General features: G+C 44.5%; 1 protein-coding gene across 3 annotated transcripts in view; it reads left to right on the plus strand.

The window, feature by feature from the left end:
• PTPN4 (protein tyrosine phosphatase non-receptor type 4) overlaps positions 1-27,362 on the plus strand; it is a 231,415-nt gene that overhangs the window by 142,220 nt on the left and 61,833 nt on the right. For all 3 annotated transcript variants that reach the window (XM_077829543.1, XM_077829541.1, XM_077829542.1), the window contains exon 13: positions 21,279-21,347. In XM_077829543.1, the coding sequence (XP_077685669.1) occupies positions 21,279-21,347 (69 nt within the window). The remainder of the gene's footprint in view (positions 1-21,278; positions 21,348-27,362) is intronic.

A 27,362-nucleotide genomic window follows, 5' to 3' on the forward strand; every position in this document is an offset into this window, starting at 1 on the left:
TCTGGCCAGGTCAGAGGGGGGAAGCCAGAGCCAGGCAGTGCGGGGCAGCTGCTGCTCTGGCTGTTGCCATGGAGCAGGCAGCAGCAGCATTCCTTCTCTTCTGCTGGTGCCCCAGGTTGAAGCTGTTCCTCAGCTCCCAGCCCCCTTTGCTCCTGCAGAGGCAGCCGATAATAGCCCCCCGGGTGGGGAGACCTGGCTCTGAGGCTGGCAGACCCCTTCGGGAACAGGGACCGCAGGGGAGTCCTCCCAGCACACAGCCCCCTAACACCACTCTCCCTACACCCTGAGCTACTTCCTCCCTGCACCCTGAGCTACTCTCACCCACACACAGCCCCTAGTATCCTCTCCCTGCATCCTGAGTTACCCCTCTGCCCGCACACAGCCCCAGCTACCCCTCCCTGCAAGTTCAGCTACCCCTGTCTGTACACAGCCCCTAGCGACTCCCTGCCTCCACCCTGAGCTACCTCCTGTCCTCACACAGCCCCTAGCAACCTCCTCCCTGAACCCTAAGCTGTTTTCAAACTTTTTGAGCAAAGCCCCCCACCTTTGAGTTATAATTTTTGATTGCATGCCCCTCCCCAACCCAGATAGGCTTGGTGGCCTGCTGAAGTGAGTCGGGGTGGAGGTGGTGGGGTCCAGGGAGGGAGTGCCATGCGGAGGTGGATTGAGCCCCACTGGCCCCCCACAATAGAAGTCAAACTACACCTATACCCACGGCCCTGCCCCTGCTGGGCCCTGGATTTTTTATAGCATGTCGAGGCGGGCCTCAGAGAGAAAAAGGTTGAGAACCCCTGCACTAGATAACTGATAAATTACTGGTAACTACTGTTAGCATTGGGTCATTTTGAACTTGCAATTGAAAATAGCTTAGTTGCTAGTCCACTCGAGCTCTGAGTATAACTGTTTCAGTTGTGTAGACTTGCATCTACTTTGTTACTTGTTATAATGTTGGCAAGAAAATGTTTCATTCCTAAGAAATGGTGAAAAATTACCTTTTAACATACAGGCTTGTTTCTGAAATTAATCCACCTAAGTGTTTATATTTTTATGTTGTTCTTCGAGTGCTGTCCCCGTGGGTGCTCCACATTAGGTCTTTGTGTGCCCCTGTGCTCATAATTCGAGAGTTTTGGTAGCAGTACCCAATTATGTGATACAGGTGCAGTCCCCGTCTCACGCCGCCTCAGGCGGTTAACTGGCGCTGTGTGACCAACCCCCTCCCAGTTCCTTCTCTTCCACCCTTGCTATGAGTCGGAGCACTTAGAAGTGCCTCGCTACTTAGTTCTTTAGCCCATTTACTACTGTTATTAGTTTAGATAGATAGATGATTCTACTCCATCGCCTCCTTTTAAAAACAAAATATATTTTTCTTACCAGTCAAGTTAGTTTTCAGTTCGCCCTTTAAGATAGTCAGCCTTCCTGAGGACAATGCCTTCCCTGACAGGAATCACAGAATCACAGAATCTCAGGGTTGGAAGGGACCTCAGGAGGTCATCTAGTCCAACCCCCTGCTCAAAGCAGGACCAATCCCCTGATCCCTAAACGGCCCCCTCAAGGATTGAACTCACAACCCTGGGTTTAGCAGGCCAATGCTCAAACCACTGAGCTATCCCCGGTTCCCTGGGCTTTAAATGTTGCCTCACTTGCAGATTCTCAATACCCGTTTTGGATGGACATGCTCAGTACAGGAGGTGTCCTCATTGCCTCAAATTAACTACCTGAACAAGAAAGGTTAGAGACTTGAAACTCAAACTCCTTCTCATGGAGAAGTCTCTCAGACCAGTGTCTGAGCCTGAAGCCCAGACCACCCCCCGGACAAGCCTCACCAACCATGCTTCTGACCAAGGTCTCTCCTCTGCTCAGACTTCTGATCTGCCTGCTAAAAATGTGTCTAAAAAGTGAGTAACTACGCCCCCAACTACATCCCAAACGCAGGAATTGGCCAAGAAGTACTGTTCCGCAATCAGGCAAACTGCACGTTCAGTGCCTGGAGCCGAGAGGGTGGGACCATCCAGCATTGCTGGTAATGTGAGAGCTAAGGACTCTAAAAGAGCCAGCTTGGACACAGGCGCTAAGTGGAAATCGAAACCCTATGCCTCGGCACTGACTCAGCCAAAGCCACGATCAACACACAGCGGCGCAGCACCGGTGCAGACCATGGCTCAATCCTAGAACACCAATGCGCACTCGGTGCACACACCAGCACAGCCTACGGTGCTGACATATGTGCCACGGCTCCCGGCACCACCACTCACACAGCCCCTAGTTTCAGAGTAACAGCCGTGTTAGTCTGTATTCGCAAAAAGAAAAGGAGTACTGGTGGCACCTTAGAGACTAACCAATTTATTTGAGCATGAGCTTTCGTGAGCTACAGCTCACTTCATCAGATGCATACCGTGGAAAAGTCTGCTGCAGTTTCCACGGTATGCATCTGATGAAGTGAGCTGTAGCTCACGAAAGCTCATGCTCAAATAAATTGGTTAGTCTCTAAGGTGCCACCAGTACAGCCCCTAGTGTAGATCATGCAGACACCACAGAAGTTCCTATGGCACAAAGATCTCTTAATCAGATCTACGCCTGACTCTCCCATCCTCAGCACCAACATGACCCTGGTGCGTTCGGCACCGAGTCTTGTTGCTACTCCACCACGCTCTGCTCCACCTTTTTCAAGCAAGGATGAGGACAATGAGGAGGGACAAATAGATTCTCCTCCGCAATCTCCTGGCCACCATGAGCCGCGCAAATCAGGACCCTTTCAGGGGGCATATCACACTGGTCCAAAACATCTATAGTGGTGCAGCCAACCCTAGGGTTCACCTATGCCTTTCCAACTCCAGTGGGCATACTGAAACCCGTGGGCAATGTATCCCGCACAACAGGGACTGCCCACCACATCTAGATTGAGCATGCAGCAATCTACTGCACCTTCGGTATCGGACCTTCAGAACCAGCTGGAGAAGAAGAGGAGGAAGAAACTCCATACCAGGGTGGGGCACCACCTACCTACCTGTCATCATCCTCCCCACATGACACCATCATGCTTCCTTCTCCAAATATGGGAGATTATTTCTAACAATTCCAGGACCTATTTAAAAGAGTGGCTAGCTCTTTGGACATCTCTCTGGAAGAGGTCCAAGTCGCACAACACAAACTGGTGGACATCTTGAACACCACCTCTTCGTCCAAAATCACTTTGCCTATGAATAACACGATAATGGAACCTGTCAAGACCATTTGGCAGACCCCTGCAACTGCTCCTCCAACCTGCAAGAGGACAAAAAATATTCTGTGCCTGCGAAGGGCACAGAGGTCCACTTCTCCCATCCGATACCCAATTCACTGGTGGTTGACTTAGTCCATGAATGTGGGAGACAACAGCAGCCTAAGACCATACCTTATGATAAGGACTGGAAAAGGCTCGACCTTTTCAGCCGCAAGGCTTACTCTTCGGCCACACTACACCTTTTGCATAGCCAATTACAAGGCCTTGCTGGCAAAATATGATTACAACAACTACACAAAGTTTTCTGAATTTATTGATTATATTTCTGAAGACAAAAAAAAACAATTCACTGCACTTGTATCAGAGGGACAACTCATCTCCAGAACAGCCCTCCAAGCTGCACTGGACTCTGCAGACACAGCTGCAAGGTCAATGACGACTGCAGTGGTGATGTGAAGGACTTCATGGCTCCATCTCCCTGGGTTTCCCAGGGAAGTACAATCGACAGTCGAAGACTTACCATTCGAAGGGCCCAAACTCTTCACAGAAAAGACTGACAACTCTTCACACACACAAAGATTCACGAGCGACACTGCGATCTCTGGGGATCTATACACCTAGACCCAAGAAAAGACAGGAGTTATTATGCTTCTCAGTGTTACCACCATACTCCGTATTCACAACATTGGCAGTATGAGTCACAGTGTTGCAAACAGAGGCCATTGAGGAGACAACAACCTACTCCTGCTATAGCTGCTTCACAGCCATCAACATCTAGGCAACAAATTTGAAGCATTGGTCAAGGGCCCGAGAACCCCATGTCTGTCTGTACTGGAGACATCTACTCCATCCCTCCCTCCCAGAGCCCTTCCCCACAGTCCCACCACCACAACTAAACAATGCCCCACACAGACCCCCATTGCCCTAACACACACAGATCTTCCGCACTGCCCAGAACCCCCCAACAGGCCCCCACTGCCTAGCACCCCAAAACACACAAACGTCCCCCACTACCCGGTGCCCTCCACACCCTTACAGCCCAGCACCCCCCATACACCTCCCGGTCACTCACTCCACCACACCCTGCCCCCTTCCCAGGCTGCACTCACCAGCCCTGTTGGGAGGTCTCTGGCTCCTAGGGTCAGAGCAGGGGGCTCTCCACTCACCATGTGCTGTGCCCGCCACAAGCGCGAGCTCTGTGGCTCCCATTGGCCGGGAAAAGCGCCAGTGGAAGCCGCGGAGCGGAGCTTGCAGGCACCAGCAGCATGCAGAAACCCTAAGAGCCAGCAGGTCCCTTTGCCTCTTAGGATTGGATCTGGTCAGGTCGGGGCGGGGGGCACCTGCAAGCCCTGCCCCGTCACCTCTGATTGAGCAGGAGGGAGCCGCCTGCACTGCAGGCTCCTGCCGGTGGGCGAGCGCGCCACTGGGAGCTGCCCCAGGAAGTGCCGCCATGTCAGCCCCAGGACTTTGGCGGTGATGGTGAGCAGGCGTCCCGACCGATGTGCAATCAGGACATGAGACAAATGTGTGCGCGGTGTTTCCCCGTGTGTGCGGGGTTTAGAATCTGTGTGCGCGTGAGCGTACACACACAGCTGAGAGGGAACAGTAGTCTTGTGTCTTGGCTCCGGGAAAGCAGCACATTTCTTGCAGAATATTCTTTTTATTCTTCTAAGTATTGAATCCCTAGCAAGGACAGTCTGTTTTCATTCAAGAACTCTTTTTGGGGAAGGTTGGGTCAAGAAGCCATCCAGAGGTGTGTCTCATATATTTCTTCATTGCCTTGGACAAGCTGTATCTTGAGTGCATCTTCCGCAGTTTCCATACTGAGAACCTGGTATTAATTGGAAACTGAGTTTTAGCTCGGAAGAGATCATTAGAGACTTTGGAAAGAGCATTTTCAGTGGAGTGTGAGGCAGTGCGGAAGCCATACTGTAGAGGGCCTAGGATAGAATTGGAGCAGAAGAACTTCAGACATCTACTGCAGGTAGTGTATTCAATGAGCTTTGAGGTGAAAGGGAGAAGGAAAATGGAGTTAGTTGGAGAGGCAAATAAGGTCACGTATTTTGATCCTGGCACTGACATTCCGTGTGCGACCTTAGATAAGTCTCACTTAACCTCTGACTCCGTATTTAGCATGGGAGCAGTAATACTTCGATAGCAGTCAGAAATGTACTACAGGTTTTATAGAGCATATAGAAGATAAGGTCCCTGTCCTGATGTGCTTACCATCTAACTTCATTGTGGTGTCATGTTTAATTAGTAGTTTATACAGCACAAATAAGGTGGAAAATGGTATCTAAAAGGTCATTCTTCTTTGAATATACATCAGTGCGGATCCCATTGTAGGTGCTCATCTGCCTCGTGTGTAAGACTGGAGGTTTTTTTAAATAGTGGTGTGCAAGGCTGCTTGTGAACTTTGTGCCTCCTTGGGCTCTCCTACAAAAGCATAAAGGCTGGGTCAGCTATGACCACCCTCAGTTCCTCCCTACCTCCTATGGCAGCAAGACAGAATCTGATGAGTGTCTGAAAAGACAGTTACTTACCAGTATTGTAACTGTTTTTGTTTGAAATGTGGGTGCAGAGGTATTCCACTCAGGTCTGCACATGCCCAATGCATCAAAGTCAGAATTTTGCCTAGTAGTACCTGTAGGGGCTGCTCTCATGCCCCTCGTCTCATAGACCCTCCTATTGCTATGTATGGATGGCCCGCCCCAACCCCCATCAGTTTCTTTGTAACGAAATCCCCAGCTGGAAACTCCGATTCAGAGAGGCAGGGGATGGATCACGGAGTACATCTGCACCCACATCTCGAAGAACAACAGTTACAGTACAGGTAAGTAACAATCTTTTCTACTTCAAGTGGCTGCAGACAGATGTTCCACTCAGGTAACTTACAAGAGTTCCAGCAGGAGATGGGCTCAGAGTCTATATAAATCGTGAGTGCACAACTGTCTTCCCAAAGTTTGTATATGATATCCATGCCATGGTGATAGCATAATGTCTAGCTAAAGTATGTATGCAGTGTTGTTGTTGTCATCTCTCTCACCAACAGAACTTGGTCCAATAGAAGATATCACCTCACCCACCTTGTCTCTAGCAAAAGTCTGACAGAAGACCATGTCACAGCCCAACAGATATCCACTACTGGGACATTGCTAAGAGACACAGCCAATGTTGCATGAGCTCTAGTTGAATGAGCCCATAATGATTGTGGAGGCATAAGAATGGCCATACTGGGTCAGACCAAAGGTCCATCCAACCCAGTATCCTGTCTACCGACCGTGACCAATGCCAGGTGCCCCAGAGGGAGTGAACCTAACAGGTAATGATCAAGGGATCTCTCTCCTGCCATCCGTCTCCACCCTCTGACAAACAGAGGCTAGGGACACCATTCTTTGCCCACCCTGGCTAATAGCCATTAATGGACTTAACCTCCATGAATTTATCCAGTTCTCTTTTAAACCCTGTTGTAGTCCTAGCCTTCACAACCTCCTCAGGCAAGGAGTTCCACAGGTTGACTGTGCGCTGAGTGAAGAACTTCTTTTATTTATTTTAAACTTGCTACCCATTAATTTCATTTGGTGGCCACTAGTTCTTATATTGGAGCAAGTAAATAAGTTTTCCTTATTCACTTTCTCCACACCACTCATGATTTTATATACCTCTATCATATCCTCCCTTAGTCTCCTCTTTTCCAAGCTGAAAAGTCCTAGCCTCTTTAATCTCTCCTCTCTTGGGACCTGTTCCAAACCCCTAATCATTTTAGTTGCCCTTTTCTGAACCTTTTCTAATGTCAGTATGTCTTCTTTGAGATGAGGGGACCACATCTGTAGTATACCGTGGGTTTATATAAGGGCAATAAGATATTCTCTGTCTTATTTTCTATCCCTTTTTTAATGATTCCTAACATCCAATTTGCTTTTTTGACTGCTGCTGCACACTGCGTGGACGTCTTCAGAGAACTATCCACAATGACTCCAAGATCTTTCTCCTGATTAGTTGTAGCTAAATTAGCCTCCATCATATTGTATGTATAGTTGGGGTTATTTTTTCCAATGTGCATTACTTTACATTTATCCACATTACATTTCATTTGCAATTTTGTTGCCCAATCACTTAGTTTTGTGAGATCTTTTTGAAGTTCTTCACAGTCTGCTTTGGTCTTAACTATCTTGAGCATCATCTGAACCACTCCATATCCATTTGGAAATAGTTTCAGTCGAGACTGGTTGTCCCTTCATCCACTCAGCATAGGACACACAGAGTCAAGGAGATAAACTATAATTGGCTCAGTCCTTCCTAAATAAAATGCTAAAAGCCACCTGATGTCTAAGCTATGTAGATGCTGCTCCTGTGCACTTAAATGTGGTTTAGGAAAAAATATAGGTAAGTATATAACCTGAGTAAGGTGAAACTGAGATTCCACTTTGGACAGAAATTTGGGGTGTGGTCTTAATGCCACCTTTTCCTTGAAGAATTGAGTGTATGGAGGACCTGCCATTAAGGCCTGCAACTTGCTGACTTTTCTTGCAGATGTTATAGCCACAAGGAAGGCTATCTTCACTGAGAGGAGAGCCCATGAACATGTTGCTGTCAGCTTGAATGGTGCCTCCAGCTCCTTAAGGTCCCACAATGGTACTGCTTCCTTTACGAATGGAAAAAGATGGATAATACCCTTAAAAAAAAAAAAATCTCACCATTAAAGGGTTTGACAGTACCGACTTACCTTGAATGGAAGGATGAAAAACTGAGATCGCCACCAAGGGAATATTAAGGAAGCTCAGAGTGAGGCTTAAAGATTTCAAATGCAGCAGATAATCCAAAATATCTTGAATCTTTGCTAACATGGGATGAATTTGCTTGTACATTGCCCAAACTGAAAACCATTTCTATTAAAGTTATAGGTGGACCTTGTGGCTAGTTTTCTACTACTAAGCAGAATATCTCAAACTGCTTCCGAGCATAGCCCCTTATCTTCATCTAGGCATGCAGCATCCATGCAGTGAGGTGCAGGCTGCCCAATGCTGGATGAACAGCCTGGCCGTAAGAATGGCCATACTGGGTCAGACCAAAGGTCCATCTAGCCCAGGATCCTGTCGTCCAACAGTGGCCTATGCCAGGTGCCCCAGAGGGAATGAACAGATAATCAACAAGTGTCGCCCGTTCCCAGCTGCTGGCAAACAGAAGCTAAGGACACAATCTCTGCCCAGCCTGGCTAATAGCCACTGGTGGACCTATCCTCCATGAATTTATCTACTTTTTTGAACCCTGTTATAGTCTTGGCCTTCACAACATCCTCTGGTAAGGAGTTCCACAGGTTGACTCTGCTTTGTGTGGAAACAGTACTTCCTTTATGTTTGTTTTAAACCTGCTGCCTATTAATTTCATTCAGTGACCCCTAGTTCCTGTGTTATGTGTAAGACTGCTAGTCTGTTACCGAGGTCACGGAAGTTGCAGATTCCGTGACTTTCCAGGACCTCCATGACTTCTGCAGCAGCCAGCTGCACCACCCCCCACTCCTCACAGCAGTGGTGGTGATCCCGGGCTGCCCCTCCTGCCCCTGCCATCAGTAGTGGCGGCAGTCCTGGGTCGCCCCTTGCTAGCAGCAGAGGTCCCGGGACACCCCCTGCCAGCAGCAGTGGCAGTGGTCCCAGGCTGCTCCCCCTCCACCCCAAGCACCAGTGGGTGCCCTGGAGGCCCCCACCCTAGCATGCACACCAGCGGGCACCCCAGAGATTCCCCCCCCCCCAGCACTAGTGGGCGCCCCAGAGATCCCCCCCCCCCAGCACTAGCGGGCGCCCTAGAGATCCTCCCCCAGTATCAGTGGGTGCCCCAGAGCCCACCAGAGCACCCAAGATTTAGTCAGGTGTATATAGTACAAGTCATGGACAAGGTCACCGGGCCATGAATTTTTGTTTATTGCCCGTGACCTGTCCATGACTTTTACTAAAAATACCCTTAGTTATGAGAAGGATCAAATAACACTTCCTTATTTACTTTCTCCACCCCAGTCAAATTTTATCGACCTCTATCATATCCCCCCTTCGTCTTCTCTTTTCTAAGATGAAAAGTACCAGTCTTATTAATCTCTCCTCATAAGGCAGCCGTTCCATACCCCCTTATCATTTTTGTTGCCCTTTTCTGAACCTTTTCCAATTCCAGTACATCTTTTTTGAGATGGGACGACCACATCTGAAAGCAGTATTCAAGATGTGGGCATACCATGGATTTATATAGAGGCAATATGATATTTGCTGTCTTCTTATCTATCCCTTTCCTAATGATTCCCAACATTCTTTTTGCTTTTTTGACTGCCACTGCACATTGAGTGGATGTTTTCAGAGAACTATCCACAATGACTCCAAGATCTCTTTCTTGAGTGGTAACAGCTAATTTAGACCCCATCATTTTATATGTGCTTTCCAATGTGCATTACTTTGCATTTATCAACATTGAATTTCATCTGCCATTTTGTTGCCCAGTCACCCAGTTTTGTGAGATCCTTTTGTAACTCTTTGGAATCTGCTTGGAACTTAACTATCTTGAGTAGTTTTGTATCATCTGCAAATTTTGCCACCTCACTGTTTACCCCTTTTTCCAGATCATTTATGAATATGTTGAATAGGACTGGTCCCAGTACAGACCCCTCTGGGACACCGCTATTTACCTCTCTCCATTCTGAAAACTGACTATTTATTCCTACCCTTTGTTTCCTATCTTTTTACCAGTTACCAATCCATGAGAGGACCTTCCCTCTTATCCCATGACTGCTTACTTTGCTTAAGAGCCTTTGGTAAGGGACCTTGTCAAAGGCTTTCTGAAAATCTAAGTACTCTATAGCAACTGGATCCTCCTTGTCCACATGCTTGTTGACTCCCTCAAAGAATTCTAATAGATCGGTGAGGCATGATTTCCCTTTACAAAAACTATGTTGACTCTTTCCCAACAAATTATGTGCATTACGCGTCTGACAATTTTGTTTTTTTACTATAGTTTCTAGCAGTTTGCCCAGTGCTGAAGTCCGACTTACTGACCTGTAATTGCCAGGATCACTCTGGAGCCCTTTTTAAAAATTGACATCACATTAGTTGTCCTCCAGTCATTTGGTACAGAAGCTGATTTAAATGATAGGTTACAAACTAGTTAGTGGTTCTGCAATTTCACGTATGATTTCCTGCAGAACTCTTGGGTGAATAACATCTGGTCCTGGTGATTTATTACTGGTTAGTTTATCAATTTGTTCCAAAACCTCCTCTAATGATACCTTTCTCTGGGACAGTTCCTCAGATTTGTCACCTAAAAAGAATGGGTCAATTTTGGGAATCTCCCGTGAAGACTGATGCAAAGAAGTAATTTAGTTTCTCCGTAATGGCCTTATCGTCCTTGATTGCTTCTTTAGCATCTTGATCATCCAGTGGCCCCACTGGTTGTTTAGTAGGCTTTCTGCTTCTGATGTACTTTTCAAAAGTAATAGCAACAAATTTTTTGTCTTTGGCTAGCTGTTCTTCAAATTCTTTTTTGGCCTTCCTAATCATATTTTTACATTTCATTTGCCAGAGTTTATGCTCCTTTCTATTTTCCTCACTGGGATTTAACTTCCACTTTTTAAAGGTTGAGTGAGTATGCTGATGTTGAGTGAGTAGGTTAGGAAGAAAAGAGTAAGGCTTAGTAGGTAAAGCCAAAAGAGAGAGGTAGTGAGAAAACCAACATTGCCTCACCCATGCTGGTGCAATCAGAATGAGTTTGTCGTGATCCAGTTTGAGTTTAAGGCTAACCTCAGGAATCAAAGGGATTGGGGGAAGGTATACGTCCGGTTACCTTCCCAGTTTAGATGGGTGGCGTGGGTAAAAGACTGTGATGGGATGTTCTCCCCATGCTTGCCTTGAAAAGCTTAATGTAGGCCAGATGGGCCAATTAACCTATTAGGCTGCAAGCTGATGGATATTTAGGTGAGAGGAGAGCCCTAATTAAGGAAAGCTCACCTGTGCAGTAACAGGAGGGGCTTCAATAAAACCAGGGGGCTGGTAGCAGAAAGGGGGCTGAGAGGAGGAGGCATGCAGTCACTCGTCATGGGACAAGGAAGAGAAAGGGGTTTGGACCCAAGAGGAAGGGTTTGTCTAGCAAAACCGGGAGATAGGGATTTAGCTAGAAGGGTGAATAATGAGAGCGTGGGGTAGGCAAGATAAGAAGTAGTCCAGGGTGCGGCAGGAAAGTTTAAGCTAGTACAGACCTTGGCTGCTGGAGATTGGGCCCCTGGACTGGAACCCAGAGTAGAGGGTGAGCCTGGTTTCCCCTACCAGCCACTGAATGAGTGGCACTATCTGGGTAGTGAACTTGAAGCCTGTCTGGGTCTATTTGTTGTAGCCACTGAGCTACAGTAGAGTTAAGGACTGCCTGAGACAGCGTGGAAGACTGTGATAGTACCCTGGGAGGGGAGGATTCTTGTGACTTGGCCAGAGGACTAAGGCAAGGCGTGGTAGCTCCTGAGGAGCAAGAGAGGGGCCAAAGAGCGGGACAACAGACCAAGGAACCGTGAGAAGAGGTTGAAAGACTAATTCCAAGAGTGGCCAGGAGGAGGCGCTTCTTCACGTAGAAGTTCCTTTTACAGAGACCCTGGGCTGAGTCCTGCTTCAGAACAGAATTGATGACATTATCTGTTGTCCTTTGTTGCAAACAAATCTATGGAATGGATGCCCCACTGCCAGAAACTGGACTTCAGCACACCATTCTTTAGGGAGCACTTATGGGGTTAATGTAGTTCAAAAAAGACCTGTAGAAGTGATCAGCTAGGTGTTCTGAGAGCTTGGTAAGTGAGCCACTGTACAATATATTCCTCAACGCAGGGGTGCCAGAACTTTATTGGAACAGCCACTCCCTTGCTGTTTCATACAATATACTGTAGTGGTATTGTCTTTGAAAATGAGTCATTGTCCCACAGTTGTGATCCTGAAAGGCATTGTGTATTGCTCAAAAGTTCCAGCGGGTTGATGTGACAGGAAGCTTCCTCTTCTGACCACAAACCCTGAATTTTTAACATTTCCAGATGTGCTCCCCAATCTATTGTATAGGCATTGGTAACTACTGTGTTGGTCGGTGACGGGCGGGCAGAGGGGACACGCTGACACATTGTATTCTATCCACCACTGTAAAGAGTGCAGTGTCTCCAGGGGCACCCAGACAGGAGTGTCCAGCGGCTGGAAAATCGGGTGATAGACTAATTTCAGCCACCACTGAAGGAGGACGCAGGCACAATCTCACACGTTGCACTATATACATGCATGCAGCCGGATGGCCCACTAACTTCAGGCATGCCCGGATCATGGTCGAAGAGTGCAAATGGAGATCCTGACAAAATTGCTGAATTGTCTGGAACTGTGTAGATGGGAGGCCCTCAAATTCGTAGTCTGTCAGGGTCCCAGTGAACTTGATTTTTTTAGTTTACTTCAAAGTTGATTTGCCCCTTTTTAAGATCAGACCCAGTCCATCAAAAAGGTTTATTGTGAGCCTGAGATGACTGAAAACCTGTTGCCTGGATGAGCCTCTCAGGGTATGTCTCCACTTCAGTAAAACAACCATGGCTGCTCCGTATCATCTGACTTGGGCTTGCGGGGTAGGACTGCGGGACTATAAAATTGCAGTGTATACATACCCTCAGTAGCCAATCATCCAGGTATAGGAAGATATGAACTACCCTCCTTGTGAGAGAGGCTGCCACCAGTGTTACGCATTTGGTAAAGATGTGTGGAGTTGATGACAGGCTAAAAGGGAAGAACTGTGTACTGTTAGTAATGGCCAGCAACAAGGAATTTTCTGTGGCTTGGGAAGATTGCCACATGAAAATAAGCATCTTAGAGATTGAGAGCAACAAACCAGTCGTGATGCAGAGCGGGAAGTATAGTAGCCAGTGTAACCATGTGGTATCTTATGTACTTGATGTGTTTGTTGAGCACAGAGATCAAGGATAGGTCTCATTCCTCTTGTATTTGTGGATCAGGAAGTACTGGGAGTAAAACTCCTTTCCGCAAAGAAGTGGAGGAACCTCCTCTGTAGCCCCCAGAATACAGAGGGTTTGTGCTTGCTGTAACAGCAATGACTCGTGGGAGGGGTCCCTGCAGAGTTCTGGGTTAGCAGGATGTGAGTGGGGAAAGAATAGGAATTTCATGTGTAACTCAGTCCCAAAGTGCTGTCTGTAGTTAGTCTCTCACAAGCACTGTAGAAGAAAGATAGCTGTCCCAAATAGCTGAGCTATTAGGGGGGAGGAATAGCTCAGTGGTTTGAGCATTGGCCTGCTAAATCCAGGGTTCTGAGTTCCATCCTTGAGGGGGCCATTTAGGGATCTGGTGAAAAAATCAGGGATTGGTTCTGCTTTGAGCAGGGGGTTGGACTAGATGACCTCCTGAGGTCCCTTCCAACCCTGATATTCTATGAGCGTGACAATTGAGGTGCTGCTCTTGAAACACCAGTCAAGCAGACTGTCTAGCCAAAGAAGGACGAGGAGAGCCATTTGACTAAAACTAGACCTAAAAGGTTTCTTCCTCTGTGATTTGTTCCTCTTTCTGGGGAAATCTTGTGCCACACAAGGTAGAAAGACTGACAGAATGTCAATGAGAATACTGCTGCTGCTGCTGCTGATTCCCAAAATGGTGTCTCTTTGCGGCCTGGGTCTAAATCCTCAGTGAGTGTAGTGGAGCCCAGGAGTTCTTGAAATAATGTAATGTCTCATCAGTTGTCCATGAGAATAGGAGACGACCATCAAACAGCATGTCCTCTGTGCTTTGTTGGATCTCAGGAGCTATGTATGCATGGTTAGAAAACCATGAGATTCTTCTCATCCTTACAACCGAGCCCATGAGTCTGGACAAAGCATCTGCTATATCCAGGGCTGACTGCAAGGACACTAAACTGCCCTCCATAACAAAGACTTTGAATTCCTCCCCGAAGAATTCTGGTAACTTTTCCACAGATATAAACATAGCGTCCCAGTTTATAAAATTGTATTTCGATAATAGAACTTGCTAGTTTGCAATGCACATTGTAAGGAGGAAGTCAAGTAGCTCTTTCTCCCCATTAAATCTAGCCTTTTGGACTCTTTCCTTAGGCATAGATTTATATCTTCCCTGTCTCTCTCACTCATTTGCTGCTGTCACAAGGAAATTTGGAGCTAAATAACAGAAAACAGATTTGAAGCCCTTCAGTGGCACATAGTGTCTTTTGTCAGGGCGTTTTACAATGGGTGTTAAAAAAGGTTTATTTCCTAGGGATTTAGATGCTCTAGTATTGCTTCATTTATAGTGAGCAACTCTCCCAGGAACAGAATGTTGGAGGATCTCCACCAATTTCTGGATGTTTCCTGCACAAACTTGGCCTGAATACTTAAGACTGATGCTATGCATCTGAGCACCTCCTGATATAATCTGAAATCCTCTGGTACTGGAGATGAGTACTCAAGTACTGCTGTGTCATCCGGTGACGAGAAGGAAGATGCAGTTGGGACAGATGGAATCCCTTGAGGAATGACATCTGACTGCCCTAAAGGTTCAAGCTGCTCTAACACAGAGGGAGCCCCCTCTGCTAGTGGCTGCAGGACTGGTGGTTCATGCAGGGAGTCTACTGGAGGTACAGGTGATCTCGTCCTAGAGTGAGCAGAGAACTGGGACTTTGCCAAATGAGGGACTTCCCAGGGATTCCACTGAGTCCATTATGGATAAGGATGAGGAATTGGCAGCCAGTAAGTAGTAGTCCAGGGTCCCTTGTCTCTACTGTTGGAAAGTTACCAATGCCAATACCCACTATGATTCCTGCTCTGTCTCAATAATCTGTGAGATGGGGAAGGGGAGGGAGATGCCTCTGAGCTTGACTGTGAGGATCTCTCCAAATAGCTTAATGGTGGCAGTGGGGCCACTCCTAATGGGGCCACCAAGCATCCAGTGTCATCCATGGCCCAACCCCACGGTGCAGTCAGTAGCTAAGGAACAATCGATGGTTCCTTGAATACTGGTACCAGCCTCAAACTCATACTGGGCCCCAAAAGAAGAGACATCGTTACTAAAAATGAAGGTGCTCATGGGCCAGCAGATACAGACTTTATCATAGTCAGCACCAGTACTTAAGATTCCATCCATGTTGATGCCCTCGATGCTGAGCGATAAGTCTACAACAACCCTTCACGGTAGATAAACTGCAGTGCAGATCATAGTATTGGCAATGACGACAAGTGTGCCACAAGTCTGGAGTTTGCTGAGGATGGTGTCACTATAGTCAGTTGGTCCAGAATAATCACTGAGTCAGGAACAGGCAGGCATAGCAAATCTGCTGCTTCCTGATACGCAGTCAGAATGGAAACTGATAGTGCCACTGTCAAAGGTACTGGAGTCAATGGTACGGATTCCTCCTGATCCTGTCTCGGTACCAGAGAGCGTGCTGATGGCCCCATTGTGACAGATTTATGTTACCAATCTGCCTGGGGCTTCAAGTGATCAGGCTGAGGCCGCAGGATCTTTAGGGGAGGAGATGAAGGAGAACACTAAGTGACTAAGTTTAAAGCTTTATTAACCAAATAACAGTGGTGAGTGCTCAGCGCGCCCCACGTCACTCAAAGAGAGGAAGAAAGTGTTGTACCCGAGCCCTAACCCACTCTTGTACTTACACACGCACAACCCAAGGCTAACCAAGCCTGGGTGTAATGTAAGAAGAAGAGCGGGGGAAGGGTAGAGGAGAGTTCCGCCTTGTGCACAGGTCATCTAGGGTCCTCTGTAAATTTCTGACTTGCTTCAGCTCTCGGGAGGGTTTTAAGCCCTGGGTTCTTCTGGGGGCATTTTTGTTCAGGGACCTTTGCCCCCCCATGCTCTCGGTACCAGTCCAAACCGGTCGTCTGTGGCTCCCTTAGTTTCCCCAAAGCACACTGGTTTCAGGGTCGTGAGACTATTGTTTTTCAACTCACTGGCCTTCGCAATCTTACTGGTTTTGCAACCCCTTCAGTTCTGTCTGGCTCAGGTCTCCTTTCTCATGGCTGGCTGGGGTTGAGACACAGGTATCTGGCTGTTTGGCCACAGAGAACTTGTTTGTGTGCGCTGGCCTTGGGCTGCAGTTTTGTTCCTTATCTTCGGGCCAAGCTGGTCATCGAGTTAACCCGTTCCTTTCCTCCTTCCTCCTCCTTTGGCGTCTCGTAGCCTAGAAAGGAATCTTTCACTCCACACTCACACCTTCAGCCCTTCCCAAGATACTTTCCAATGCATATAAAGGCGTTAGCGATATACAATGCTGATGCTTACCCAGGGACCCCATGGGGGGGGGTCATTTTATTGTGACACCATTCTACCCCATGTATGAGGAGACTGCTGGTGCAAGTCGGCACTTCTCTTAGAGAAGACGCACCTCTCTGACTTCTGGAATGGCTTCAGTCTGTTTTGTAGGTTCTTTTTCTCAGGGAGCCTGACGAAGGGAAGCGGTCTGTCTTCCTTCTGGGCTAGTAATCTGAGCTCATTCAAGAAGTACCTGTCTGTACCGGCTCAGGCACACTTTGAGGGGCCTGACAGTCCACAGCAGTCTGCAGTGCCGAGGCAGGTCTCATTGCCTGCTCGAGAAGGTGCTGCTTTAGTCTTAAGTCTCTAGCCACCTGTGTCCTCTTTGTAAAGGATTTACAACTAGAGCACCTTTTTTTATGTACCCTTCCCTGAGACACAGTAAGCATATAGTGTGGGAATCATTATGGGGAAGAGCTGCCCTAGAAGAAGGGCAATGAAACTGATGAGGGCTGTGACGTTGCACTCCATAATGTTTTATGGAAGTATGCTTATGAGTGTGAATATAATGTAACTGGAATATGCTTTATGCAAAAGGTCTCTTGTAAGGTATTACAAAGCTTATAATCTACTGAGTGTGTTCATCCTATTTGTATGAATGTATCATTCTTGTATCTGAAACTAGGTATATGAAGTATTACTCTGAGGTCCTATGTAATTATGCAAAGTGTGGGCCATTAGTGGTGGTTTAGAATATTGATGGCTCCCATTGACTAGGACAATTGGTTGTAAATGGCTCTGTTTACTTGTGAGTCAGGCCGGGAAGAATGAAGACTTGGGGTCTCACAGGACATGTAATCATGTGACCTGGTAATGAAATCCCATCTTAAAACTGGTACCTTTCCATTTAGAAGGAGGGGTGGGGACCCAGAGAGACACAAGATTCCCACTTTGTGCAAAAAGTATTAAAGGGGTTGAACAGAACAAAGGGGACCGCAGTCATGAGAACACCTCTGCTTTCCACCGGAGGACTTGTCTATACCACCCACCGAATCAGTGGGCAGCGATCAATCCAGTGGGGGTTGATTTATCGCGGCTAAATCACGACTGCTGAGTGCGCTCCCGTTGACTCCTCTACCAAAACGAGGAGCGCAAGTGGAGTCAACGGGAGAGCATCAGCAATGAAGACACCGCGGTAAGTAGATCTAAGTACATCGACTTCAGCTATGCTATTCACGTAGCTGAAGTTGCGTATCTTAGATCGATGCCATGCAGTAGTGTAGACAAGCCCTAAGATGTCTGCTGGCACTAACAAGGATTGTACCAGAGGAAAAGATTGGGCCCAGACTAGGAAGGAGTCTAGTTTGTGAAAGAAGCTTATTGGAACATCTCTGAGGGTGAGATTTACCTGTATTCAGTTTCTTAATGTATTAGGCTTAGACTTGCATGTTTTTGCTTTATTTTGCTTGGTAACTTAGTTTGTTCTGTCTGTTATTACTTGAAACCACTCAAATCCCACTTTTTATACTTAATAAAATCACTTTTGTTCATTGGTAAACCCAAAGTAAGTGATTAATACCTGGGGGAGCAAACAGCTGTGCATAACTCTCTATCCGTGTTATAGAGGGAAGACAATTTATGAGTTAAATCTGTTTTACTCTGTATAAAGCGTATACAGGGTAATTTAGGGTTTGGAACCCATTGGGAACTGGGTGTCTGGATGCTGGAGATAGGTGACCTGCTGAGCAGTTTTTGGTTAAAGTCTGCAGCTCTGGGGGCGTGGACCAGACCCGGGTCTGTGTTGCAGCAGGCTAGCATGTCTGGATCATCAAGGCAGGGTTCTGGAGTCCCAAGCTGGCAGGGAAAATGGGCTCAGAGGTAATTCCAGCACGTGAGGTGACAGTCTCCAGGGGGTCTCTGTGGCCAAACCTGTCACAAGGGCATCCCACTGGAAGAAACTACCTAACTGCTAACTAATGGTACTAACTATAGAGAGAGAAAATCACAAAGAGCTGTGAAGATAAGTGTGAGGAAAGATCATACTAAGAGCTCCAGCTCTAGCTGCAGGTGGTGAGAAGGAGGTTGGGATGGTGCAGCCCTTATATAGCCATGGGAGGGGCTATGCAGGGAGGGGCATTGAAGTCTGCATGAGGAGGGGGTGCTTTGAGCACAAAGACAGATTCCAGACAGAGCTCAGCATCCACCTAAAAGGACAGATAATATAAAGTGTATGGAAATAAACATCACACTCTGCATGGTGTCATGGACTGGTAAGGATAAGGAGCAGCTTATGAGACAGATACAAACTTCTCCAACACTGACCCCAGCTCAAGTGACACACTCTTGGTTTTGATGTGCCCTGGGATTGTCAGCTGGGTAGTCAAAGCACCTACTTGTACAGATCCCATTACAGAGAACGCAGTATGCAACTGAGCTTCCCCTAGAGAAGATCTATTCCTCCTCTCTGTCCTTGGAGCATATGTTCTCTCGTTCTTCAGCAGAGAACTCTCTCCTCTGGGTCAGTGATGAACACCACAGAAAGATATAGTGGTTTTCCCTGCAGGGCTCAGACACTGTGAGCTCATCAGGAAAGGCACTGGCCTGGCCAAAAATATACAAGTCAGCCATATTACATTATGGCACCACAGCTCTGTTGGAGATACTGCAGTACACCACACTCAGTGAAGAGGTCACTTCCCTCATCAGTGTCCCTGGCCAGTGATGCACCAGAAGATCAAGAAGAAGGGGACAGGAACAATAGCAACCTGCATCACCTCTACATTATCTTCATTGCCTGATGAAGCAGTACTGGTACCAGATGACTTAAAAGCATTCCAGAATATCATTAGGATTGCTGAGTTCGAGTGCTGGCCCCTATGTATATTCCACTGTGGGTACACAAACACTCCATGCACTTGAGAACAGAGAATTCTTGCAAGCACTGTTTGTTGGTCTACACCTGCACCCCTGCTCTCCTCGTGCTCCGCATGGGAATATAAGGGGAAGGGTGGACTGACTGCCTCTCTAGCTCCTTCTTACAGCTGCATAGCCTGAGTTAGCACCATGCATGGACACCTCCAGTGTCCAGAGCTTCTCCTTTCTCTTCAAGCTGAGGCAGTTTTGACTGTCAGACTTGTTGCAGGTAGCCAGATGGCCCCTTGTGCAACTCCCAACCTGCCCTGACATAATATCTCAGAGTAAAGGTCAGATGTTGCACCTGACGCCTTGGATGTTGACTGCTGAGCACTACTGACAGAGTGTTCCCTCAAGACTAACTTCTCAAAATGGAAAAGATATTCTATATGAGCCCCTCAAAATGATACAGACCAAGGGGAGGCCCTGAGACTCATAGACTTTAAGGCTGGAAGAGACCATCATGATTAAGGTTTAAGATTTTTTCACTGTTATTTTTAGTAAAAGGGCAATAAACAAAAATTCATGGAACCCTGTGACATTTTTGTGAATTTTACTAAAAATAAGGACAGGAGGTTTGACGGGGGAAAGACTGAAGTCCAAGCAGAGGGAAAAAGAGCCTGAGTCCCGCTACCGGGGAGTGTTGGGAGACTCCGGCTGAGCGGGAGTCCAGCACCCACCACTGTGGTGGGTGGCAGCTCTGGGACCCCTCCCGCAGCCCCAGTGACTCAGAGCTCAGGGGTCACTGCCACCTGTGGCAGCTGACAGCTCTGGGGTGTCTCCCTCTCCCCCTCCCCGGCAGCTCCTGGGACCATGCTCTCTTTTATTGTTGTTTGTATCTTTTAGAGATAAGGAATGATAATTGTTATTCTGGGAAAATAGGTTAACATAGATATCTGTTCCCTCAACCACTTTGCTCTGAGTTCTGTGTAATTGTTTAATTGTTTTTAAGGAATAGAGGCAGGGAAGTTGAGTAACCGAGGCAGATGTACTCCTCTAATGATGAGGCAGTGCAACAGTTAAGACCTTCAAGCTGTGCAAAAATTTGACCCATATTCATAATAGGAATATGATCCACAAGTTGGTGATCTATTATCACTAGGTACCTTTTACAAAAATGCTAACTATGGCAAGTAACTGACTTCCTGTTCTTTTATAGGCATGGGGTTATAAAAGGCCCTTTTAGTAGCATTTACAAGTGTCAAAGTAAAAGCTTTTTAAAAGTAAAAGTGTCAAAGCTTATCTGACTCATGAAGCAATGTGTTTCTGTTTTGTTTTTGGTATTTTTATTAAACTAGCAAGATGTCCTGTTTTGGTCATTAATAGAAATGATTTTACTACCTGAATTTTTCTATTTATTAGGAGTTAGTTGCAGTTCTTACTGTTCTAGGGTGGTAAGTAGGGCCATATCTATTTTGCTAATTACAGAATTACCTGTCCCAGGGTCCTGCCATGTGTGCATCTGAAGTTCAAGAACAAACTCAAAACTGGCTCATTAAAGGAAGTAGGGAGCAATACAGAGAGCATGCTCTTTGTTTTAATAGTGTTTGTGGCAGGGAGGATTTACAGTGGTAAATGCTTCCAAAGGGTAGAAGTATGTGACTTAGATTGCTTGCTCTGGCTGCATTAAAATGGAAAAGGAGATAGAGCTTTATTCTGTAGATGGAATAAATATTACTAAATCTCTCTGTGTTACAAAACCAATTCTAAGGTGAAAGAAGAGACTTTGGTTTGAATACATAAATCCAAATTCCGCCCTCGGTTAAAAGCCACTGAAGTCAGTGAGATGATTTGGACATAACTGAGAGCGTAATTTAGTATTTAAGATGTGGCGGTACAGCTTGCCTATATTTATTAAGTAGAGAAGTTTCTTTTACATTTCCAATGTTGTAATTTTCTTTCAGTGGGAGGACAGAGGTCCAGTCTGTGCAGTATGGTAAAGAAAAAGCAAACAAAGACAGGGTATTTGCCAGGTAAGCCATTTACATTTGTTTGTATGGAATTTAATTATATGGTAATTAATACTACTTTGGACTTAGACTCTTCAGTAGGTTACTTTGTGCACTTCAATAAGCTTCCTCCCAATACCAGTATATTTGGATGGAGATATTATGATAAACTACTTTTCTCCGTTTTTAAAAAAAATAATAGATATGCAAGCTTTATCTCTTGTGAGCTGCTCTTTTGGTGGAGTTGAACCCATACCAAGGAGTTATAATTTGATAACTGGAACATATCTTTTTATCTGAGGTGGGCAGAAGTGGTAGGGAAACACATAACAGAAAAAAGGATACTCCGGTGTCTTCCTTTTTATGTGTTTGCAAAGAAAAGATTGCAAACTATTCAGGGTGGGGACAGTCTTCCAGTCCGTACAGTACGTAGCATAGTGGGGGCCCTCAGTACAACTAATAATAAAATTTACTACAAGAAGAATTTTCTTATCTTCATTCTGTTGAGCACGTGTGAGTTTATGGGTATGTTCATTCAGTGATAATATTCTAAAATTGTCATTCCCTTTAAAATATTTGCCCTAACTGCCCAGATCTTCATAAATGTGTGCTTCACTGTAACCTCTATTACCATAATTTTGCTAAGAATTCTCTTGAGAATGCCTTCAGAAGTGATTAATTATATCATAATTGGCTGACTGTAGAAACTGTTCTGCAGCATTGTAATTCTAATTATTATTTTTCTGCTGAATTCCATAGTGTCCACAATATGCTAGGCACTTTACAAACAAAAGGAAGCATTACTCTTGCCCTGAAGAGTTTACAATCTGAGACAAAGGGTAGGGAAATGGAAAACAATGTATGTGTAAAGTGGCTAAACTGGTGATTGTCCATGTCTTGGAAATAAAATGTTTTAATGGAACAATACGAAGATTGTGGTGTGTGTGTTTGTGTGTGAAACAGACTGTTCTCAAGTACCTACAACTTTGCCATAAACTGGTAGGTGGTTAACAAGTGTAGGCCTGTGGCTGCGCATTGTATAGTATTATTACACTAAAAAAACTACATTAAAAGAATGTTTATGTTGACTGCTTGACTCTGAAAAAGTTAGAAACCTAAATTCAGTCCCCTTGCATATGTGAATTTTGGTAATCCTGTTTATGTCACATAGAAAATCTGTGATAAAACAAGAATAGAATCTAGCTCTCCTGGGTCCTAGTCCAGTGCCCTATTCACAAGAAACAATGCTATCTCTTCTTGTAGTATGCTGCCTGATTCACTTGTCTGTCTTGTGCATCAGGTAAAATGGGTTCTGTAGAATAAGTAATATGAGATTATGTAGTCAGACTATCATAATGTATATACATTAGGGGGTTTCTCAGGCAACCTTCGTTCTGACACTGTTTACGTTTTAAGTGCTTGAATTTGCATCTAGTGAGTCATAGCGAGCTTGGAACCCAGAGCCTTTAGATCCAAAGCGCAGACCTCTACCTCTTGTGCCCAAAGAATAAGATGATAGTGAAAGTAGGCTGTTATCCTCTGTGTACTCAAGCCCCTAGAAGGGGAGGATGGCACACTTCGCTTGAATTTTACGGTAACTGTTCGCAAGACAGCAGAGTAATGTTGTGAATCAAGAATCCTGGATTCTACTCCTGGATGGGTGGGGGGATTGTGGTTTTAGTGGTTAGAGAGTACAGTCAAGGGCAGAAATTTGGCATTTTCATTCTGAATGCACAGCACAGTATAACTTAAGTTAGACCAAAGAGATGGCTACTGCTGCTGCATCCTTCTGCCAGGACCTCTAGATCTATGCCTAGAACATAAGGGGATCATTGTGAGTTACGAGCATCCAGTGCAGTTGGCACGTACAGAATTTTATTGGGCTGGGAGTTTCCTCAGTACATAGGTAGCTCCATGAGATTCAGAGCAGTTACTGCTCAAAGATTTTAGCAGCCAGCCACTGATAAGCTCTACTGATTATGTGCAGACTACAATTTTCAGAAACCAATAACTCTGCCAAATCTGATTGGATTTTCGCAGGTCAGTCATTCTAATAATATTTAGATCTTTAGATTAGTCTACTTAATTTGTTTTATAAAAATACTTAGATATGTTAGTTTAGTAATGAGGCTAATAAATTTGTCCAAAAAAGAAATTGTTTTGTATTAACTTCACTGCTGTAAGTTTTGATTGACTAAGTGAATAATTTGATTTCTCACTCATTTTATTATAATCTTCATTGTATACACCATTGTATCATGCTGATATTTCCCCCCGGCTACGTTCTTTCCCTGTTGTTTTTTTAAACAGTGGTGTGGCTTAAATATATTTTTCTTTAGTTTTTTCCATTTCTCTTTGTGTGTTGCTTTTGTTGTGCTTCTTGCTGGGCTCCTTATAAATGCATATCTCTATAGTGGGTTGTTTTTTGGGGCGTAAACTAGTACTGCAGTCTGTGTGCTCAACTGCTTAACTTTATAGGAGTGATTTGCCTTGTGTTTTAGAGGCTTTTTAATTGGTCTATTAACTCGGGCTGTTGATTAATCACAGTTAACTCGCATGATTAACTCAAATTAACTACGATTAAAAAACATTAATTGTGATTAATCGCACTGTTAAACAATAGAATACCAATTGAAATTTATTAAATATTTTTGGATATTTTTCTACTTTTTCAAATATATTGATTTCTATTACAACACAAAGACATACATACATAGAGTCTACAGTGCTTACTTTATATTATTATTTTTATTACAAATATTTGCACTTTAAAATTATAAACAAAAGATACTATTTTTCAGTTCACCTCATACAAGTACTGTAGTGCAATCTCTTTGTTGTGAAAGTGCAACTTACAAATGTAGATTTTTTTTTTGTTACATAACTGCACTCAAAAACAAAACAATGTAAAACTTTAGAGCCTAGAAGTCCACTTAGTCCTACTTCTTGTTCAGTCAATTGCAAAGAGAAACAAGTTTGTTTACATTTATGGGCGATACTGCTGACTGCTTCTTATTTACAATGACACCCGAAGGTGAGAACAGGCATTCACATGCCACTTTTGTAGCCGGAGTTGCAAGATATTTATGTGCCAGATATGCTAAACATATCTCCCTTCATACTTCGGCCACCATTCCAGGGGACATGCTTCCATGCTGATGATGATCGTTAAAAAAAAAAAAAAAAAAAAGTGTTAATTAAATTTGCGACTGAACTGCTTGGGGGAGATTTGTATGTCTCTTTTCTGTTTTACCCACATTCTGCCATGTATTTCATGTCATAGCAGTCTCGGTCTGCATGCATCAGTCTGCATAGCATATTTCATGTCATAGCAGTCTTGGTCTGCATGCATCTAACATGCATCGGTCTGCTCTGCTTTGGATCATTATCGAGCAGAGCCTGTCATCAGCATGGACACGTCTTCTGGAATGGTGGCTGAAGCATGAAGGGACATATGCATCTTTAGCACATCTGGAACGTAAATATCTTGCGATGCCGGCTACAACAGTGCAATGCGGAAGCCTGTTCTCACTTTCAGGTGACGTAAACAAGATGTGGGCAGCATTATCTCATGCAAATTGTAACCAGACTTGTTTGGCTGAAGTAGGACTGAGTGGACTTGTAGGTTCGAAAGTTTTACATTGTTTTGTTTTTGAATGCAGTTATATTTTGTAGATAATTCTACATTTGTAAGTTCAACTTTCATTATAAAGAGATTGCACTACAGTACTTGTATTAGGTTGTAATCAAAAATAAATATAAAATGAGCACTGTACACTTTGTATTCTGTTTTGTAATTGAAATCAATGTATTTGAAAATGTAGAAAACATCCAAAAATATTTAAATATTATGCTATTAGTGTTAAGAGTGCGATTAATCATGCAATTAATTTTAATTGCTCAATTTTTTTTAATCGCTTGACAGCCCTACTTTTAACATTTTGTTTTTATTTTGAAAAATACTATAGTAGTGATTGGGCAAAGCTGTGAATAAGAGCTTGTCTGCAGTTATTGCTTTTCAGAAAGTTCTGACTTAATTAAAAGCTACACACCATTCATGTTTTGCTGTCATCTTGTCAGATCTCAGAAGCTAAGCATGCTTGGGCAGAGCCAGTACTTTGCTCCAGGAATACACAGATGTGTCAGGAAATTGTTAGTTATTCAGTAGGTGGCACTCTTCTCTTTGTCAGTGCCGAACTAATGCCTCATGGCGCAGTGGGCACTGCGGCTTGGGAACCTATCTTCTTGATGAGATGTAAAGCCAATATTATGGTTACTCCAACATTCTACTTAGGATCTATTCATAAGAGTAGTTGTGTTTATTTCAGGTGTCCTGGCCAAATTGCAACTTAAGGCGTTGTTTGGTTAACCTAGAATTCCTCCTGCAGTTTCAGTTCAATGCAGCATTCTTCTTCACATCTATTCTAAGCTGTTCCATAGTGTTGCTCTTAACTGATAAACATCTGGTGCCTGATCCCAGAGTTGACTGATTTTTTATGGTGAATGAAGCATTCTGTCTATTGTTTGCATGTTAATTTGTAAGGTGCATTGGGATTCCTCAGAATGAAAAGCAATATGAAATGTAAGATGTTTATAAAATATACTACATATGTACAAGGGACTGAAGTACAATTCCTCTTATCTATTGTGCATTTAAATTCCAAACCATAATACTGAGTTCACATTAGTCCCTTCACATTAATATAGAGGCTAATTCTTGCTCTCTGATTTCCCCTGGTATTATGCAAATTTTGTTCCTGGAACCTGCCTTTCTGACTTTTTTTTTCACTAGATGTAGTTATTATTTTCTTTTGTATAGATCTGTTTTTTAAAATGGTGGCATTTAGCATTTCTGTAGATATTACAGTTGGTTCTCGTTAAGCAGGTGTGTGTTGTAGATATTCATGTTGCTGTGTGTTATGAAACCAAGAACATTGGGAAGGATTGCTATAGGATGATGTAATAGTCTATTTGCAATGGAAGATGTAATATTTAATATCTAAAGTATTAATTTATAAGCACATAGAGGATAAGGGTAATAAGTTATAGCAAACATGGATTTATCAAGAACAAATCATGCCAAGCAACCCAATTTCCTTATTTAACAGGATTGTTGGTCTAGTGGATGGGGGGAAGCAGTAAACGTGATGTATCTTGATTTTACTAAGGCTTTTGACACAGTACCTTATGACATTCTCATAAGCAAACCGGGGAAATGTGGTTTTGATGAAATTACTATAAGGTGAGTGCATAACTGGTTGAAAAACTGTACTCAGAGTAGCTATCAATAGATTGCTGTCAAACCGTGAGGATGTGTCTAGTGTAGTCCCACAGGGGTCAGTCCTGGGTCTAGTACTATTCAGTATTTTCACTAATGACTTGGGTAATGGAGTGTAGAATCAACTTATAAAATTGCAGATGACACCATGCTGGAGGAGTGGTTACTGTCACCTCGAAGAACAGGGTTAGAATTCAAAAAGATTCTCAAATCAGAGAATTGGTCTGAAATCAACAAAATGAAATTCAGTAATGAAAAGTGCAAAGTACCACACTTAGGAAGGAACAATCAAATGCACAACTACAAAATGGGGAATAACTGCCTAGGTGTCAGTACTGCAGAAAAGGATCTCAGGGTTATAGTGGATCAAATATTGAAGATGAGTGAACAATGTGATACAGTTGTGAAAAAGGATAGTATTCTGTGGTGAATTACAGGAGTGTCATATGTAAAACTTGAGAGGTAGTTGTCCTGCTGTACTCAGCACTGGTGAGCCTCAGCTGGAGTACTGTGCCCAGTTCAGAGTGCCACACTTTAAGAAAGATATGGACACAGAGGAGAGCAACAATGATAAAAGGTTGAGAAAATCTGAGTTATGAGGAAAGGTTGAAAAAACTGGGTGTAAAGTATTTCAAACAAAAAAAAAAAAAAAAAAAAGACTGAAGGTACACCTAATAATGAATATGTTAAGGGCTGTTATAAAAAGGATGGTGTGGTGATCATTCTCCATGTCCACTTAAGTTAGAACAAGAAGTAAGGGG

Source organism: Eretmochelys imbricata, chromosome 11 (assembly GCF_965152235.1).
Source record: "Eretmochelys imbricata isolate rEreImb1 chromosome 11, rEreImb1.hap1, whole genome shotgun sequence".
In the NCBI taxonomy this organism is placed as follows: Eukaryota; Metazoa; Chordata; order Testudines; family Cheloniidae; genus Eretmochelys; species Eretmochelys imbricata.